This window comes from Ursus arctos, unplaced genomic scaffold, assembly GCF_023065955.2.
Source record: "Ursus arctos isolate Adak ecotype North America unplaced genomic scaffold, UrsArc2.0 scaffold_2, whole genome shotgun sequence".
NCBI lineage: Eukaryota > Metazoa > Chordata > Mammalia > Carnivora > Ursidae > Ursus > Ursus arctos.
This window is the reverse complement of record NW_026622874.1, coordinates 19,466,107-19,486,295: the sequence shown is the minus strand read 5'-3', so window position 1 is coordinate 19,486,295 and position 20,189 is coordinate 19,466,107. Positions and strand designations below refer to the sequence as shown.

General features: G+C 40.1%; 1 protein-coding gene across 3 annotated transcripts in view; it reads right to left on the bottom strand.

Moving 5' to 3' along the window:
- The window catches only part of SOAT1 (sterol O-acyltransferase 1), a 73,281-nt gene that overhangs the window by 13,217 nt on the left and 39,875 nt on the right, over nucleotides 1-20,189 (bottom strand). For all 3 annotated transcript variants that reach the window (XM_026509266.4, XM_026509263.4, XM_044387886.3), the window contains 5 exons: nucleotides 7,137-7,285; nucleotides 5,881-5,940; nucleotides 2,635-2,742; nucleotides 1,054-1,336; nucleotides 281-359 (listed from right to left, as the gene is read on the bottom strand). In XM_026509266.4, coding sequence (XP_026365051.2) covers nucleotides 281-359; nucleotides 1,054-1,336; nucleotides 2,635-2,742; nucleotides 5,881-5,940; nucleotides 7,137-7,285 — 679 coding nt within the window. The remainder of the gene's footprint in view (nucleotides 1-280; nucleotides 360-1,053; nucleotides 1,337-2,634; nucleotides 2,743-5,880; nucleotides 5,941-7,136; nucleotides 7,286-20,189) is intronic.

The following is a 20,189-nucleotide window of genomic DNA, read 5'->3' as shown; positions in this document are numbered from 1 at the left end:
CAGCAATTCAAAGAGTAAGCACACATGGGTGTAATGAGTCTATTAACATTCTATAAACGTAAGACAAAGTGTAAGATTCTGATGATCTATATTTTTAAATTGTAGGTACAAAGGCAAAACAGGAACAATCAGGAAACAGTGAGACAGTCTTCCAAATCAATATGGATCCTACATATTTAAAATCAAACATAACGTCTATAAAATGTAAAACGCCATCCCACTAAATACCAAAGGTTGAAATACTCTACTGAATAATCCTTGACCTAACGAAATTACATACTTGATTTCTCCTTAGCTGAATTTAGTACCCGAGGCACATTCTCTCTGACAAATGAATGGGCCTTCATTATGAAACGAATCTACAAAAGGAGGGGGGGAAAAAAAGATGAATTTTCTACCATTGTCTTGTCTCCTATAAGCAACCCCAGAACAGCACTAGATCATATAAAGAACTTCCTACTTTTGCATATACCAACTCGAGTTCACATTTATGGAATAAAGCAAATGAAAACCAAACTGTGAAGAGGGACATGTTTTTACTCAAATTATTTTGCATCTAACAGCATTATCTATTACAGGTATATTACAATAAGAAATTAAAAGCCTGTTCAAAGAGAGTCTCCTGAAACAGTCTTTCAGAGCATTAACAGTCAGCCAACCAAAGTCAGAAAATTCTGAAGGGTGTATAAACAAATCCTTTGTTCAGATGGGAGCAGTTTATATGACAAAACAATCTGATAACTTCAAGGGTGGAGTTTTTAATTATAAAAACATTTTACAATTTAAATGATTTCTACAAGTGCTCAAGAATAAAATTTGAATTCATCTTAAACAGCTCAACATAATTTCATTACCAAGAATCTAATGAACGCTGAAGCTAATATGAATTTTAACACTTGAGATGATCTAATTTAAAACTTAAATTTTATAAATAATAGCACAAAGAACCAGACCAAAAAACTGACCCAACTAATATAACTAAAAATAACAGAGTATCAGTATTATTATTTTAACAAAACATAGCATTGCATCGGGCAGCCCTCAAAACCTTACCTGTTCAAGTATAACAATGCAGCGGGAAGCTGGTGGTAGTGTATATGCTAATACAACATACGTTGGTCCCAACCCTAGAACTGCAATCTGGAAGATCATGAAAAGGAAGCAGTGGAAGAGAGAATGGACCAATGGATGAGAACTCCTGCTGTAGCCTCTGGCCCAACGTTGAAAGAGGAAATAGGGAACTGCAAGTGTACTCAAGAACATGGTCCACCATGTCCACATAGCAACGGGAAGTTTGCCAAAAGCATAAGACATGAGATGGAACTCAAGCACCAGCCTAGGGAGAAAAAGCATAGAGAAAGAGCTCAGAGGTGAATTTTTAATATGCGCTGACTCGCAGAACTCAAAACTTTCACACCTAGAACTCTCAACCTTAGAAAACACAACAACATTAATCCACTGTGGTCATGAGGGTAATAGCTGTGCAAGAGGGAGAGATGCTTCTAAGCCTCTGCGTCACAATATAGACCAACAATAAATCTTCTAAAAGCCCTGCGATAATTTAGTATTTGAACATAAGATACCCAAGATAACCTAAAATAATAAAACTTTAAACTTTGCAGTGATTAGATTTGAACATTAGTAAGTTTTAAACTCTTAAGATATACTAATAAAGTATTCAAATCGCAATCACAGTTATGTCTAAAAGATGACTTTTCAGAAATAAGAATAATTCAAAAATCTATTACATTATACCATTATCTCAAAATATAATTTTTTTAAAGATTTTATTTATTTATTTGACAGACAGCCAGTGAGAGAGGGAACACAAGCAGGGGGAGTGGGAGAGAAAGAAGCAGGCTCCCAGCAGAGGAACCTGATGTGGGGCTCGATCCCAGAACGCCGGGATCACGCCCTGAGCCGAAGGCAGACGCTTAACTAGTCGACTAAGCCACCCAGGCGCCCCTCAAAATATAATTTTCTAATAATGCATATAATTTGGTGTGTGATGACTTTTAAAGTTAAATTTCATCTTCATATTAAAAATAAAAGTTTTTCGGGGTGCCTGAGTGGCTCAAAGAGTTGGGTGTCCAACTCTTTCGGCTCAGGTCATGATCTCGGTGTCCTGGGGATCATCCCCCAAGTCAGGCTCCACAGTCAGCAAGGAGTCTGCTTGAGATTCTCTCCCTCCCCCTCCCTCTGCCCCACCCTCCACTCATGCACATATGCTCATGCGCTCTCCCCCTAAAAAATACATCTTTAAAAAAAAAAAAGCTTTCCAAGCATTAAATTCTAATAAGCTACTTATTTTCAGTAACAACCTGAAATGCATTCGATAGTAAGAAAATTGATAAACTGTATATACAAAATTCTCCCATCTAGGAAAATTACCTAGAAACTACCAATTATGGACTACTAAAACAGACCATTTTAAAAATAAAAGTAATGAAATCTCTAAAATTCCTTTTAGTTGTGCTTTTCGGGAGAGAGTAATCTCACCCTCCAGTCAGTTGCTTTGGGATTTTCTGAAGCAAATTTACCCAAATCACCAAAATTTACCAAAAATTTAAATACAATGAAAACTTCCAACACCCCAAGCTTCAATTATCCCAATGTCCTTTTTTCTTGTCTTACCTTCCTTCATCAATGTAATCTACAACAAGCGTGCTCAGGATAAAGAGAATAAGGAGGGCAATAAACATGTGATATATTGTTCTGATGTGGTCCACCTCAAACAGCTCACTGTAAATACAGTTCAAAGAAAGTTAATTATATTTAATTTCAAAACACCATATATTAAAGCTTTAAGGCAGTTCAGCAGACGCTTAACCCACCCTCCAACAGTAATCATGAGCAAACATCTCCAACAGGAATCACAGATTATAAAACCTGAAGCACGGAGTGTAATGACATGACCAAGGTAAAAACTTAATGTAAAAGTTTGGGATATGGCTCTTTCCAATAAAATGATACTGCCCCCTAGAAAACAGCATCGATATCAAACACTTAAAACAAATGGGGTGCATTCTTGAAAACCTGCCAGAAGTCACTGCTTCTTAGGTAGGCAAAAGGCACTGAAAACAGGAAACACAAAAGTTATTCTAAATGTTAACAAGTGTTTGTCTTTAATCCTATTACATTTCACTCCCTATACTTAACTACCATTAAGTGCTATCTATTTCCAAGATGTTAAGATTCACATGTATGCATTTCTATAATGATATCCAACTACCACCCTACAGGTCTATAAACTTAACCATTTACAAATGTTTTTACTTTCTATCCTCACTGATCTTTTTATCTGATTAAAACAGGGCTACTTCCAAAATACAGCAACGACTTTCCAGATGACATTTTCTTAAAGAGGTTATTTTTTTATATTTGATTAAAGCAAATTTTTTTAGCTTTGTTTTTGCAAAGATGTATGTTCACATCTTCTACATAACTTTTCAAGGATATTTTAGATTGTCCTGGATTAAGGATCTTCAAATAATTCTAATAAAAACTGACCTGAGCCATAACATACATGTTTTATTTCCTTGGTTAAAAAATGTTTTGTGGGGTGCCCAGATGGCCCAGTCGGGTAAGCATCCATCCACCTCTCTTGGTTTTGACTCAGGTCATGATCTCAAGAGTCGTGGGATCTAGCCTCTTTTTAGCCTTTCTTTTCTTTTTTTTTTTAATTTAAATTCAATTAGCCAACATCATTAGTTTTTAAAGTAGTGTTCAATGGTTCATTAGTTGCATATAACACCCAGTACACGTCACATCACGTGCCTTCATTATCGCCCACCACCCAGTTACCCCACATTCCCACGTACCTCCCTTTCCACAAACCTCAGTTTGTTTCCTGGAGTCAAGATCCTGTCATGGTTTGTCTCCCTCTCTGACTTCTTCCCATCCAGTTTTCCCTCCCTTCCCCTATCATCCTCTGCTCTATTTCATATATTCCACATATGAGTGAAACCATATGATAATTGTCTTTCTTTGCTTGACTTATTTCACTTAGCATAATACCCTCCCAGTTCCATCCATGTCAATGTAAATGGTAGGTATTCACCCTTTCTGACAGCTGAGTAATATTCCATTGTATGTATGAACCACATCTTCTTTATCCATTCATCTGTCAAAGGACATCCTGGCTCCTACAGTTTGGCTATTGTGGACATTGTTGCTATGAATATTGGGGTGCAGGTGCCCCTTCTTTTCACTACATCTGTGTCTTTGGGGTAAATACCCAGTGGTGCAATTGCTGGGTCGTAAGGTAGCTCTATTTTTAACTTCTTGAGGAACCTCCACACTGTTTTCCAGAGTGGCTGCACCAGCTTGCATTTCCACCAACAGCGTAAGAGGGTTCCCTTTCAGGCAACCCTCTTGGGTCCCCTCCCTCCTCTGGAGCTTTATAGTTTCACTTTGCTATTGCTCAATAAACCTTGCTTTGCTGCCCTCCCAAAAAAAGAGGGTTCCCTTTCTCCACATCCTTGCCAACATTTGTTGTTCCCTGTCTTATTGATTTTAGCTGTTCTAACTGGTTTAAGGTGGTATCTCATCATTCTTTTTAGCCTTTCTTTTCATCAGGGTGCTGGCAGGGCTCTGTGCTTAGTAGGGAGTCTGCTTCCCCCTCCCTTTGCCCCTCCCCTGACTGGGTGTGGGGGGGGGGTGCGCGCACACATGCACGCACTGTAAAATAAATAAAAGCTTTTTTTAAAAGCTTTGTAATTAAAGTATACTTTAGGGGCACCTGGGTGGCTTAGTCAGTTCAGTGTCTGCCTTCAGCTCAGTTCTCAGTCACAGGGTCCTGGGATAGAGCCCCAGCCACGGGCTCCCTGCTCAGTGGGGATCCTGCTTCTCTCTCCCCTCCCTGCTCCTGCTCTCTCTGGCTGTCTCTTTCTGTCTCTCCAATAAATAAATAAAGTATTTTTTTAAAGTACTCATTAATTTTTTTTCATGTAGTACAATTCTAGCATTAAAATCTTAATTATAATGTTTAAAATAATTTATTTTCCCTTTTATATAAAAAGCCTGTGTTTCCCTCCAGATACACATTTTAAAAGTTAAATTTCTTCAAACAATAGTGTGGCAAGATACTAAAACTGTATTCGACATAATGTAACATGTTCAGAAAACTTTGCCCTTCTCATCAAATACAGATCAAGCTGGCTCACAGAAAGTGAATTTTGGTAAGTAGAAGATGTATTGTTTTAAAAAAGCACATTAAGACACTCAAGATAATTTTTTACCAGCCCAACGATTTCAGATGACCTATCCTAATGCAGGTGAAATTACAGCAGTATTCTGAGGAATGGCTGAGTAAATAAATAAATGATCTACTCAGAGAACATTACAGAAGAAATATTCATTACCTACCCAAAGCACACCTTTTTCAGTTCACAAATGAGGTCACCATAAATAATTTACATTGCCAATTTTCTTCATAAAATTCATACAATCAGGATTCTAAAGTAAGTAATTCTGAGAAAACTATCAAGTTTCTAAGCTGGCTAGCCAGAGAAGAGATGAAAAATATATAATTTTCAAGAAGGCAGCAACACCAAAACACTCGTGAACGGGTTTATCTAATTAGGAAACTTCTGTTCTAGCTTTTTGGGTGACCGATTCTCTGCATCGCCAACTTCAAGACTTTATCAGAGGACAGACAACCATGCTCACCTCTAACTCCTCCTTTGAAACTGGATATAGAACCACAAGGTCACAAAGGAGGAGCAGGAGATAGCAAATGCACGAGAATTATCAAAACTAATGATTTCTATGAATTCAGAGCAAACTCATTAAACATGCATAGATTAAGCAGTGATTTTAATAATCAGAACAGTTTTTAATTCAAACTAATAATTAATAAAAACAACTAAAAATACTCACTCTAAGAGAGATCGCCTTACAACAAAAATCTTTCCGTGTTCTGGAGGTGCTCTCAAATCTCTGGGAAGAGCAAAAAATTAAAATAAAATAGAAATACTTCAAGTATTTTAAGAAATTTAAATCTATGGATAAGAGAAAGAGTATTACCAACTACAGCATATAACATTAATAAGGCAGCTCCTCACTCTGACCCAGGTACTATGTAAAAGGTTTTGTGCATGTTATCTCATTTACTCCTGAACAATGCTATGTGGCAGATCCATGCGTATCTGTGAGGATGGAAGCGATGTTAGGTGCACCTCAGGAGAGTGGCACCCCAAGCCCCAGCCGCTATGGAAACGCATTCCTGGCATCACACACTGACAACCCCTCTTCCTTCTAAACATCACTAAGGTCGTAGACAGGCCTCTAGCCACATTCCAGTTCACGTGCTGTTACCAGTCTATCCTCTGAAGCTGCGTGAGAACTTATGAGACCCTCACCCTCCCAACGTCAAAGGACTTCCAACAATCCCCACCAGCCTCCTAATCTTAAAAGTTGCCTCCAGTTACTAAAATCTTGCATTCTGAACATCTAGCATTATCATCTTTTTTAGGGCTTTCTGCACAACCACCCACACTTCTGTCAACTACTAGTAGTCAAAACTGTCCTCCAGGATAGGAGTGACTGCCAGAGACCACTGAAAAACTGAAGAGGGCACAGAATGGCAAATTAGCGCATATCGGCCTTTGATAGCTTTCCCTCTGCTGCTCTGGATGCCCGACCGATTAGAAACATAGTGTTACACTAACCGCACCGTGCTTTATTACAGGGACTGCACAGGGTACAACAGAGAGGCACTATAATGATGTGGTGAAGGGCACGGACTCCGGAGCGAGGCTCTGGGTTCCAACACCCACTGTGTCATCGTGGACACGTAACTGTCCCATGCTCCAGCATCCTGATCTGTAGCATGCAGACTGTTACAGGATCTACCTCACGGGGTCAGTGGTTTAAATGTAGAGCACTCAACAGGTGCTGGCTCTTGAATTTTATACGTCAGCACAGTCTTAAATGAGGTACATGTTTGTTATAATCCTCATATTAAGATGAAGAAACCCACCTTTCAAGTGGCTAATCTGCCCGAGGCAACACAGAGCTAATAAGAAGTGGTGCCCGGGTGTGAATCCAGGCATTTTTACTGCAGTCCACATTCTGACCGGGGGGCATCATCAGAGTACACGTTTGCACTAAACGAAACTAATACTCATACTTACTTAGCTCTGTGGTTGCTCTCTCCTTCCAGAACAGAAAAGCTTGTGATAGAACACCCACCATTGTCTAACGATGCTGATTTTTCAATGAGACTGGTCACAAAATCATCAAAGTGGCTGCCAACTTCCTTCATAAAAAATGGCTTCAATTCCTAGAATTTTAAAACAAACAATAAAAACAAACAAAAAACATTAGGAACTAACACATGCTTTTGGGTTATTAACATTCTTCCAAAGGATTCTCTTAAATGGAGCTGGATCAAAAGAAATCCACATTAAGTCAGTTCACAGAAGTAAAAACAGAAAAATGATTTCTACAGCTGAGCTGTAGTTTCAGAAATGGCTACTGAAAAAGCAACATGCTGATTTATGTCTTTTCAAAAATTTAGACCCTTTTATAGCATAAATCAAAATATCAAAGTAATCCCCTACTAAATGAACTCCTACGAAAGATATACAAAAACAAAGTAACGGAAATGGTAAAAATGAGTCTTATTTCTCTTCCAATTTTTATCTGGAAAAGAACAAAAAGAAAAAGGTCAGCATTATATCACCATTATATAATTCAAGTGCCTTTCTTTTCTTTTCAAGCCAACCCTGCACCGCTCCCCAAAAAACACTATTTATATTTTAGGTCATGTCATTTCTCTATGATACCAACATTTATACAATGTTTACTGCTACCTCCACAGCTATGTATTTATCTAACTGTAACACACACATAGGCTTTCAAGACATAAAATTGTTATATTTTGGTCCCAAGCTATTTGTAACATCTTAAAACTTTTTTTTTTTTAAAGATTTTATTTATTTATGTGACAGAGAGACAGCCAGCGAGAGAGGGAACACAGCAGGGGGAGTGGGAGAGGAAGAAGCAGGCTCATAGCGGAGGAGCCCGATGTGGGGCTCGATCCCGGTACGCCAGGATAACGCCCTGAGCCGAAGGCAGACGCTTTAACGACTGCGCTACCCAGGCGCCCCTGTAACATCTTAAAACTTAATACAGCCACCATATTTTAAAAACGAGAGGCTACAGACTCCGGGAAACAATCTGAGGGTTTTAGAGGGGAGGGGGCGCGGGGATGGGCTAGCCCGGTGACGGGTATTAAGGAGGGCACGTATTGCATGGAGCACTGGGTGTTATACGCAAACAATGGATCATGGAGCACTACAGCAAAAACTAATGATGTACTGTATGGTGACTAACATCATAATAAATAAAATTAAAATTAAAAAAACGTGAAGCAAAAAAAAAAAAATTTCTTCAGTTCTAACAGACCACCTACTATAGATATTCAAATTGTAAAGTATTTTTAAATTGGTAGAACTCATCTACATAAAGGAAAGCAAAGTCTTACAAATGTTTCAAGAAATAAATGCTCATTTTCTCTCAATTATTTAGATTGACCCTAACAGAACCTCTAGGTTCTGTTATACCTAAGTATACTTAGGTATGTTATACTAAGTCTTTTAAAGTAAAGCCTAAAAATACCAATGTATCTAATGGAACTACATGAAGGCTTTTCAAACTGAGACAAGGGAACTAAAGGACTCCATGAAAACCTGCTTTTTTGCTCTTTTTCCTGCTTCTGTTCTTGCTAGGACCCACATCCCTGCCTCACACACACCTTATAGAACAGATAATGTCTGTCCTCCTTGTGCAGGTCAAGGAGTTAACGATTTCTTTGGTTTTTCAGCACAACAGATAACACCTAAGGGGTGACCTGGTAGGGTCCTCATGAACCTATAATGGACGTTTTTCCAAGACCCTAGGGCTCCAGGGCATAAGTAACTTAGGACTCCTAAACGTGTGTTCCTGAAAGCCTGAGAAGATATGTCACCAGACCACAATCCTCAATTAAGACTCCGGGGCCCCAAGCAAAGACAAGACAAGACTCCTCTTTCCTTTCAGAGTCTCCCAGACACTGTATCTACACTCTGTGTCTTTTTGTTTGTTTGTTTCTTTTTAAGATTTTATTTATTTACTTGAAAGAGAAAGAGAGCGTGTGCACGCAAGCAGGTGTAACAGCAGGCAGAGGAAGAGGGAGAAGCAGACTCCCCGCTGAGCAGGACATCCAACGTGGGGCTCAATCCCAGGACCTGGGATCATGACCTGAGCCAAATGTAGACGCTTCACCACCTAAGCCACCCAGGCGCCCCTACAATCCGTGTCTTCAATAAACCTCGGCTCTCATTTCCCCTCGGCTGATATTTCATTTCTATTCTGCACAAAGCCAAGCACCCTTCTGGCTGGTCCTGTGGGACTCCCTCTGGGCCTCGGACCCAGTCAGTCTGCATCAGAACTGCTGTGTCTCCCAGAGATCCCAAATGCCTTTTGGGTCCTGGGCAGTGAGATTACACTAAAATCCCAGCTCTCACAAGAGCGTGGACAGAGACAGAGAGTACAAGATGTACACATATGAACAATACACAGTAGACTACCTAGGTGTCACCTGAGCAATACTTAGAGATTTGTGAACAAAACCCACCAGCACCGCGCGGAAAGCACGTCCCGTGATGACTAGCCCTACCTCTTCCTCTCGGTCCCATACTGAACAAGAGTTGGAAGAGGTAAGTCCGGTCTCAAAAGGGAGGTAAAACCGCCGCCGGGTCACCCCCAGCCCGAGGTGGTCGCCCCCAGCCCGACCGCGGGCGTCATCGCCACCGCAGCGGGTGGGGGGCGGGGTAGGAGGGCCATGATCCAAAGGAACCACAGCAGTTGAGAAAACGGTTTATTGGTGGTCTGAGCTTTGACACTACAGATGATAGTTGAAGAGAACATTTTGAAAAATGGGGTACACTTACAGATGGTGCGGTGATGAGAGACCCCCAAACAAAACGTTCCAGGGGTTTTGGTTTTGTGACTTACTCTTGTGTTGAAGAGATGGATGCAGCCTGTGTGCCCGACCACACAAGGTTGTCGGCCGTGTAGTGGAACCAAAGAGAGCTGTTTGCAGACAGGATGCTATAAAGCCTGGTACCCACCTAACAGAAAATTTTTGTTGGTGGTATTAAAGAAGATGCAGAATAATATAATTTGAGGGACTACTTTGAAAACAAGAAGCTCGGGCAGTCCCGATGGTGGTGGTTATAGATCTGGTGGTGCAAGAGGTGGATATGGTAGCAGAAGGCTCTAAAAAAATTTCAGAAGAAAAGGGCTACAGTTCTTCGCAGGAGAAAGAGCAAGGAGTTGTCAGGAAAGCTGCAGGTTACTCTGAGACAGTCGGGAACTGTAAAAACCCGCCGCAGTAGGAACGATGATCCATAGTCAGAAAAATTATTGCAGCTTAAACAGGAACCCCTGCTTGTTCAGGACTGTCCAAGCCACAGTTTGCAAAAAGTGCAGCTACTGATCAAGTGTCAATGAGACGTACATTCCTGAGGTCTTTCTTTTATCTGTTGTAGCTTTTTCTTTTTTTCTTTTCATTACATCACGAATATTGCCCTGTAAATTATGGTAGTGGTACCAGGAATAAAAAATTAAGGAATTTTTAACTTCTCAATATTTGTGTAGTTCAGTTTTTCTACATTTTAGTCAGAAACTTTACAAAATGCAGTTCTGAAGGTGTTTCTTTGTGAGTTAACAGGAGATCACTGTTAATGACTATTCTGTACGAATTCTGCTGAAGTTAACTGTGAAGAAACACCTGCTGACTTGCAGTTTAAGGGGAATCTATTCTCTGCATTACCAAACCATTAAATGAATGGGCTCTGACATGTGGAGAGAACAGATATTTGTATGTTTGCAATGTGTGTTTTAGATAAATAGAAGTAGGCATTTAAATTAGCATATTTGTGAATTTACAGCATTAAGATTTACCTTCAAATGAAAAATCTCTCAAAATTCCTTTAAAAAAAAAAAAAAGACAACCAGGAGATGACTAGAAGTGTCTTTTTTAAGCTGGGAGTTGAGCTGAAACCTCAAAAACACAGGAAGAATTAAGATTAAGTGAAAAGTGGTAGAAAGACGACATAATGAAAAGCAGAGATAGAACTGGCCAAACCAGGAAATGTGAACAACACAGGTTTGTTTTAAGGACAAAATATAGAGGACCTATGTTCCCTAGAAGAAAGAATAGAGTTTTGATAGAATTATTTTTTCATATTAAGGTTACCTAGTAATACTTTTAGTTCTTTTGCCTGTTCCATTTCAATTGTATGTCTATCCTCACATTTTGAAATTTTTCAATAGGATGTTTCCCCCCTCCCAAAAAAAAGTGACAAACAAAAAAGGTTCATTCTTATTTAATCTCTAGAGTTGGACGGATTAATAAAGTTGTTTCCCCAGCTTGTTACGAAAACACTGTCCCACGTAGAAGGAGAAGTGCTAGTTCTGGGCACTGTTGTTCTAGGCACCAAGTCCTTGTCTTCATGGAACTTAAAATTCCAGTGACGGTGGACAGGACATACAGAATGCCACATGGTGTTACAGAAAGAAATAATGCAGAGGTATGGGGGGGGGGGGGGTGTTTTTCACAGAGGTCAAAGGAAAGCCTTAAAGACAGCATGATATTGGAGATTTGAAGAAGGTAAGAGGGCACATTAGTAGGTATCCGTGGGGAAAGTACCAGAAGGAAAAAAAAGCATGAGTGTAAAAAGCCCTGAGGCAGGAACCCTGGACAGGTTTGAGAAATAGTAATGAAGTAGGCTGTCAAAGCTGAAGAGGAGTGATTTAGAGCTGAGGTCAGAAGAGCAGGAGGGGGTGGGCACGGGCACCTCTCTGGCTCAGTTGGTAGAGCAAGGGACTTTTGATCTTGGGGTTGTGAGTTCAAGCCCCATGTTAGAAGTAGAGCTTCCTCTAAAAAAATAATTTAAAAATAATAAAAATAAATAAAGAAGGAAGGGGTGGCAGGAGGGGGGCCAAACCATGTAAGGTCTTAAACACTTTGCTCCCTATTCTCATCAGTCCACTGCAATTTTACTCAGCATTAAAAAAGAGGCGTGGAGTCTTGAGCTGTGGCAAAGGAGGTCAAGCTGTTTCTTTTAGCTAGGATTCCTCATACTCTGCAACCAGTCTCCTTCCCAATTAAGTACTGGCTTAAGCAGACCAGCATGAAAAAAAAAATCATCATAAATGTTACACAAACGTCAGTAAAAGCTGTTAAAAATCAGGTCATAATCCACCCAATTCAAGGTGAACAGAGCACACAGTCATCCTCCGGCCCAAGCTCTTGGCCTTCCACACTACTCACCCGCACACGAGCCTTTGCCTTACGCTCCAGAACTTGCAGCGTCCAGTCCTGCAGTGAGAACACCTACAACAACCTCCCCACTCTCACCCTCTTTATCAATTGAACCCTTTTCTTTTCCCCTTCCTTCTATTCCCTTCCTTTTGCTCCATATTCCAAAACTCCTATCTTTCCTTCTTTTCCAGTCACTCCACAAATAAGAGTATCCCTTGTTATCCCAACCCACTATCCAATACCAGGAAACCCACTATCCAATCCCTGGAACCAAACAGATCTGGACAACAAGGGGTATTTTTATTCAGCACCTAGGGTGGTGAACAAGATACACACAGCCCTGCTCTTGCTGAGCTCACCGACCATCAATGAGGAAAGACATAAATGATTCACGGTGCAGGGAATCCCACAAATGGCATTCAGAGTGACAAAACAGAGAAAGAGAGAAAGTGAAAGAATAAAAATCACAGGCATCTCAATAGCGTGAGAGCCAGTATAAGGTGGTACAGATGTCAAGTCTCCTCGTAACTTCCTTTCACAACTTCCCCCCCACCCCCCACCTATGACCCCAATGTCTCACACCCAGGACAGGACAGTACACTTTTCAGGGATGCTGAGCTAAAAAGGGTCCTATTTTTAATATGATTAATTTGTGTCTCCTTTTCCTGCAGTAAAATTTTATGCAGGAAGGAAAAAGATGTCTTTAGTGTTGAGTAATAAAGTAGTAAAAGAAATACAAGCTTTCAGCCAGGCAGACCTGGGTTCAAATTCTACCTCCAGGCAAATAGGCAAGCTATTTCACTTTTATGAGCAGTTACTCATGTGCAAAGTTGAGACGAATATCACCTAACTTACTAAACTTTTCTGTGAATTTTTTCAAAAGCCCCAAAACAAATCCCCTGCAAAAAATGCCCAGCACAGTACCTGACGTAGTTATCACCTTATAGCTATTGTTGCCCCAACCCAGTCAGAGCTAACCAATGAAGGAAAAAACAACAATGTACAAAAATCGTGCTATAACTATTTTATATATTCTTTTATTTAAATTCTAGTTAGTGGGGGCACCTGAGTGTTTCGCTCGGTTCAGTGTCTGCCTTCGGCTCAGGTCATGGTCCCAGGGTCCTGGAATTGAGGCCCCATCGGGCTCCCTGCTCAGCAGGGAGTCTGCTTCTCCCTCTCCCTCTGCCACCCCCCCCCCCCCGCTTGTACTGTCAAATAAATAAATTTAGATCATTAAAAATAAATAAAAATAAATTCCAGTTAGTTAACATACAGTGTAGTATTAGTTTCAGGTGCACAACATAATGATTCAACATTTCCATACAACACCGGGCGCTCATGATAAGTGTCCTCAATCCCCATCACCTATTTAAACCACCCCCCACCGACATCCCCTCTGGTAACCATCAGTTTGTTCTCTATAGTTAAGAGTCTGTTTCTTGGTTTGCCTGTCTCTCTTTTTCCCCCTATGCTCATTTGTTTTCTTTCTTAAATTCCAGTGCCTTCCTCTGACTGATTTTGCTTAGCGTAATACTCCACGTCACTGCAACAGAACTATTTAAAAGGTAATGATTCAAATCTACCACATTTCCATACACAGCATTATACTAACTAGATGCCTAATATTCATTTCTTAATGCCCAGACTTCTCCTCTTTTTCCAAGGAATTAAAGTGCACAGAAGCTGCTGCTACCAGACACAAGGAAGAATTCTGTTGTGGGCACTGAGTTTCCTTAGGCGCTCCTTTCATGTATCTAAATACTGATGAAAATTGAGGCGCCTGGGTGGCTCAGACGTTGGGCGTCTGCCTTCAGCTCAGGTCATGATCCCAGGGTCCTGGGATAGAGCCCTGCATAGGGCTCCCTGCTCAGCGGGAAGCCTGCTTCTCCCTCTCCCACAACCCCTGCTTGTGTTCCCTCTCTCACTGTGTCTCTGTCAAATAAATAAAATCTTAAATAAAATAAAATAAATACCGATGGAAATAAAGAGTGACTACTTATTGCTAGCATGCCCCGTATAAGAGGAAATACAGAAAAGCACAGTAAAAACACTGCTCCACTTCTGCCTTCAGAGTTCTTCCATAATATGAAACTGTCATTAATCAAAACTTTACACCGTCATCACTATAAATCTGAATAATCTGGTATCAGTAACCTGAAAAGGAGATTGGAATGTTATAGGCTTTCTAATTTGCTTATCTTCTCAACCTTGTCTCTATTAATATTAATTTCATTCAGCCCTTGGATGATGATCGTCCAAGCACGATGACAGATGCACAGAAAGATGACCAAAGGAAGGAGGAAGGCAGTTAGAAACAAGAAAAGCAGGTGCTTAATCACTGTATTTTAGAGCTCAAAAAAATCTCTGACACAGGGCTCGATCACTCACCCATGAAACCATGAGCTGAACCAAAAGCTGAGCCAAAATCAAGAGTCACACACCCAACTGACTGAGCCACCCAGGTGCCCCAAGAAACCTCTTAAAAAAAAAAAAAAAAAAAAGATTTTATTTATTCAACTGAGAGACACAGAGAGAGAGAGAACGAGCAGGGGGGAGGGACACCCCACCGAGCAGGGAGCCAGACGTGGTCCCAGCACTCCAGGATCAGGACCAGAGCTGAAGGCAGATGCTTAACCAACTGAGCCACCCAGGTGCCCCGAGAAACCTCATTTTTAAAAAAATTTTTTTATTTCAGTATAGTTCGCACATAATGTTACATTAGTTTCAGGTGTTCAACATAGCAATTCAACAATTCTCTAAGTTATGCTGCCCTCACAAGGGTAGCTACCATCTGTCACCACCAGAAGACGCTTTTACTATATACCACTGACTATATTCCCTACCCTGTGCCTTTTATCCCAGTGACTTACAAATTCCATAAACTGGAAGCCTGTATCTCCCTCTCCCCTTCACCCATTTTGCCCATCCCCCCACCCCTCTCCCCTCTGAAAGAAACCCCATTTTTTAAAAAGCCGCTGAACTGGACAGCCTCTAATATTCTAAGAATGAGGAACCACCACCATGATGCAAAGATCCTATGGCCCAAACACTTCGTGAAGGCACTCACAAGTGATCAGAGATGAGGCTGAAGGAGCAAATGGGCTAGAGCATGACAGACCGTTAGGCCACTTTAAGAATTTTTCATTTTCTTCTCAAGGGCAACCGGAAAACAAGATGTTTTAAACCCAAATTTTATAAACACTCAGATCTGCATTTTACAAAGATAATTCTTCTAAAAAGCCTTCCAAGGTGAACTGAGTCTTAAAATAAGAAAAGAGCAGGGTCATTTATGAACAGAAAAAAAATCACCCTTTCAAAGGCACAGAGGCATGAAAAAAAAACAAAAAAATAGACTGAGAGAAACACAAAGTAAAAACATATACTGAGTACAGTGTATAAAAAGTTAAACTGACTCCACAAGGTCCTACTACTTGCTAGGCCATGAACTAACTACTTGTTCTCTGACTCACTGCCTGGCTTTGCACAGAGAATCTTTTAACCCCCCAGTGGCATGGAACCAGAAACTGGACCTTTTTGGGCCGAACAGGTAACACAACAGAACAGGTAATACACTGTTTAGGTCTTAAGCTAAATTAATTCAAGAGAGGTTTCCCCTAACAGTTCACTCTAAAGCTACTGCATCTTATTCATTTCTTCCACTGTACTTTTTGGTACATGTCTGCCTCCCCCACCTGACTTTAAACAGCGTGTCTTTTCGTTAACCACTGTACATCTAGTTCTCAGCAAAGCAACTGGTAAGACTATAGATGTTAAGTGTATTTCAAAACAGCTTTTGAAACACCAACCTCTGGCACCGAAACTCCTACTCATACCACTGCTGACTTTACTCAATGTCTACCATAAAGCGGAAAGTACTTGTCTAGAAGAACTCCCTAGCCCTGATTTCTTTCTAAAAGCTATGAAGGAAAAGGAACTAAAAATCACTACTGTTGCCACTGTTGGTAATGGCTGGGATTTATTCAATGTCTGTGACTGCTACGTGCCAGACACTCTGTTAGGGGCTTTTATATATTAGTTCTAGCACTAAAATAATCTTTGTGAAGAAGGCAACATAATTCCTATTCTACCTAAGACAGATCCAAATTCCAACAAATCAAGTAATGTGACTTGCCCAAGGTCACAGAACTTGTAAGCTAACTACGATGAGAACCCCCCTAGATGAGTTCACATAACATTATACTGCTTTCCACTCTACTTGATCTAAAATATCTTCTATGTGATTAGTACCATAAGCCAAAAGTAAAACCTAAAAAAAGTCAACAATGTACGTGTAGCCTGAAAATGGTAGGTAATGTAATAAATTAGCCCTATCACAGACATTTCACTTAAATGCATCAATATAAAAGAGGTTGACAGTCATAAACAGTGCATTGTAATAAATGCCTCCATATTTAAATACACACACACACACTTGTTTGTTAGTCTTGAGCATAACTATTACACAATCCTTAATACTGGAAGCCAAATGTTCAAGATAACCCAGCAACTAACGAAATTAGAACTCTAAATTATAATCCCTTTTTAAAATAAAATTCATCCTGAGCGGTCTCTCAACTTAAGTTAGACTATGATATTCCTGATATCATATTATTACCAATTCAAACTGAGCCGAAACACATTGATCTTCATCTCAGGGAGCTCCCTCATCTTACCTAATTGATATATTCTGCCATTTCTCATCATCTTTACCAACCTCCTTCATTTAGCCATTGTTAAGTGTTAGAAAACCAGGGAGCAGTAAAAATACATTCCTAGTAATTAACAAATGATACATTCATACAAATGATGACTGTGAGATCATTTTATATCACAATTACAAAAAATATTTTAACACAAAAAACCCACAAAATAATGCCTAAAAATATATAACTGAAAATATATATATATATATAACTGAACATATAAATTGATGCTGCTTTTGCTGATATACTATGATGTACAAGCCTACATGTGTCTACACTGTCCACATGGATCTGTATGATGGAAGAAGGAAAACAAAATACTGGGGGGTGGGGCAGAACCAAAATGTCCCTCAATCAGTGATATGCAGAGTATTTCCATCTGACTAGTTTTGATGTTTTGGATTCTCATTAATGTAAAATAGAGACTAATTACCACCTCTAAGGTCCTTAATAAAGCTCTAAAATTATGTAATTTCTTATCACAAATACCAACCTACACTGACATCACGTTTTAGCTTTCAAAGAACATTTTTAAAATATCTAATTCAGTTGTTGTTCCTCCTGTCTATCCATTTTATATATGGTGTTCTCAGCTAGCATAAGGACAAAAACCATGACTCCTCAGAATCCCAGCACCTAACACAGTGCCTGACAAAGGAACCAAGCAGGTAATTCACGGAGCTAGATTACTGAACATTCCTGAGAGGGCAATATAACAGGCACCGTTCTGCATTTTTAAGTGATGAAATCATAAAGAACAATAAACTGATTTTCCCAAGGTTCATCAAAGGAGACTAGGGACTGATACATCTATGTATTTAGGTAAAATGAGAAAAGGCAGAAAGGGAAATATCAGAAGGATGCAATCACACAGACACAGCCAGAAGAAGACTTGACCAGAAGATAAAGGGCAGGAAAGTAGAATTGGACAGTTGTAATAGAGGCTGTTAGTTGTCAACCCACTTCTTTTCCTAACTCAATCCTGTTCCCTGAAACTCATGTGAAATGGCTGGAGTTGGGGCGCCTGGGTGGCTCAGTCAGTTAAGCCTCTGTCTTTGGCTCAAGTCATGATCCCAGGGTCCTGGGATCCAGTCCCACATGGGGCTCCCTGCTCAACGGGGAGCCTGCTTCTCCCTCTCCCTCTGCCTGCCACTCCCCCTGCTTGTGCTCTCACTCTCACGGGCGCACGCTCTCAAGCTCTCTCTTGTGCTCTCTCTCTCTCTCTCTCTCGCTCCATCAAATAAATAAATAAAATCTTTTTTAAGAAATGGCTGGAGTCATCTGGATAATGCAAAGGAGGATCACAGCCTATAAAATGTAAAGCACAGAGGTAGAAGGGACCAGGGTCCTGGGAGGACCACAGAGTAACCATATAACCATTGCAGACTTCCCACTTCTAGATCATTTACATGGGAGGGCAATACACATCTATTGTTTAAGTCACAATTATTTGTACTCATCTTTTATCTACTACAACACAACCTGACCTCAACGTATACAATAACCAAAGAATTTCTGGGCAGAAAAGACTTAGACTTATCTCTCCAGCAGTCTGCCAGTAAATCAAGTAATAGATTGGCACTATCCAAACACTTTTTCAGAAGAGGTTACTTGGATGAGTAATACACCGTAAAGAGAAGTCCTCATTTGCAGACATGCCATCTGAGCCTTACTCATTACAGCTTGCTCATTTAATAGTTAGGCAATAGCACAAGGTACTGATGTATCAAACAGGATTTTAAATCCTACACCAGAAGGAAATGAAATATGTTGCAATAAATACGTGTTTTTAAGAAACAGAAATAGGAAGTAATTTTTCATCCCCTCACATTAGACCTAGCATTCCCTCTATAAAGTTGTATGCATTAATAAAAGCTCTACAAATATTCATAGTATCAAGACACTCCCTTTTTAACTCTTCTCATACTTACTTTTCTCTGCAAAAGTGTCCTCAAAGGTAAGGACAGGAACCCAGTGTTTAGACCAGGGCTGTACTATATGGCCCTGCTCTTCTGGCCAATTCTCAATCTCATAAATCTGAAACTCTGAGCTTAAAACAAGGGACTGAAAATCTGATTAACTGAAAAATTCAAAAATACCTGACCTCTTGCTATGATTATTATGTTTTAAAGATTTTATTTATTTATTTGACAGAGATAAAGACAGCCAGCGAGAGAGGGAACACAAGCAGGGGGAGTGGGAGAGGAAGAAGCAGGCTCATAGCAGAGGAGCCTGATGTGGGGCTCGATCCCAGAATGCTGGGATCACGCCCTGAGCCGAAGGCAGATGCTTAACAGCTGTGCCACCCAGGCGCCCCAAACTCTTGCTATTATACCCTTTCCATTTCCAAAGCTTAAGTGTTCAACTTCTTGGATTCTCTGAGATACATTAATATCTTTCAAATATGTTTCCTTTTATACTTAAATAAGCTGAAGTAGGTTTCTTTTATTTGCAACCAAAGAAATTGTTTCAGATACTTTCATTAACACAATGTTAAAACAAAGTTAATTTATCTATTAACAGTAAATTGGTGGGGATTTAATCACTTGAATCTCTCTTGGACTGTTCTAAGAGCTTTTAAGTCCTGTTACAACACAATTCTAAGAATTTCAAAAGGTCATGACTAAGGGTTACACAATGTTGCATGATCCCACTAGCACTGGATTTTTTTTTTAATTCAGAATTTAAAACTTTTTTATGATAGACAGCATTTGGACCTAGAAGTGACCTTAACAGATTCAATCAGTTCAACTCACTAATTTCATCATCCTCTCTTCTCATTTGTCTTCCCTTTAAACTAGAGAGCTTGCTCAATACTTGACAACCTTTTCACACCTTTCTTCAATAGGAGGTTTTTTATCTATGTATCTCAACTTTCAGAGCTCTTTGTTGGTTACCAAATTTTGCAAATTAAGCATATAGAACACCCAGTTTAGGGGCGCCTGGGTGGCTCAGTCGTTAAGCGTCTGCCTTCAGCTCAGGGCGTGATCCCAGCGTTCTGGGATCGAGCCCCACATCAGGCTCCTCCGCTGGGAGCCTGCTTCTTCCTCTCCCACTCCCCCTACTTGTGTTCCCTCTCTCGCTGTCTGTCTCTCTGTCAAATAAATAAATAAAATCTTTTAAAAAAAGAAAGAAAGAAAGAAAAAAGAACGCCCAGTTTAACATGAATT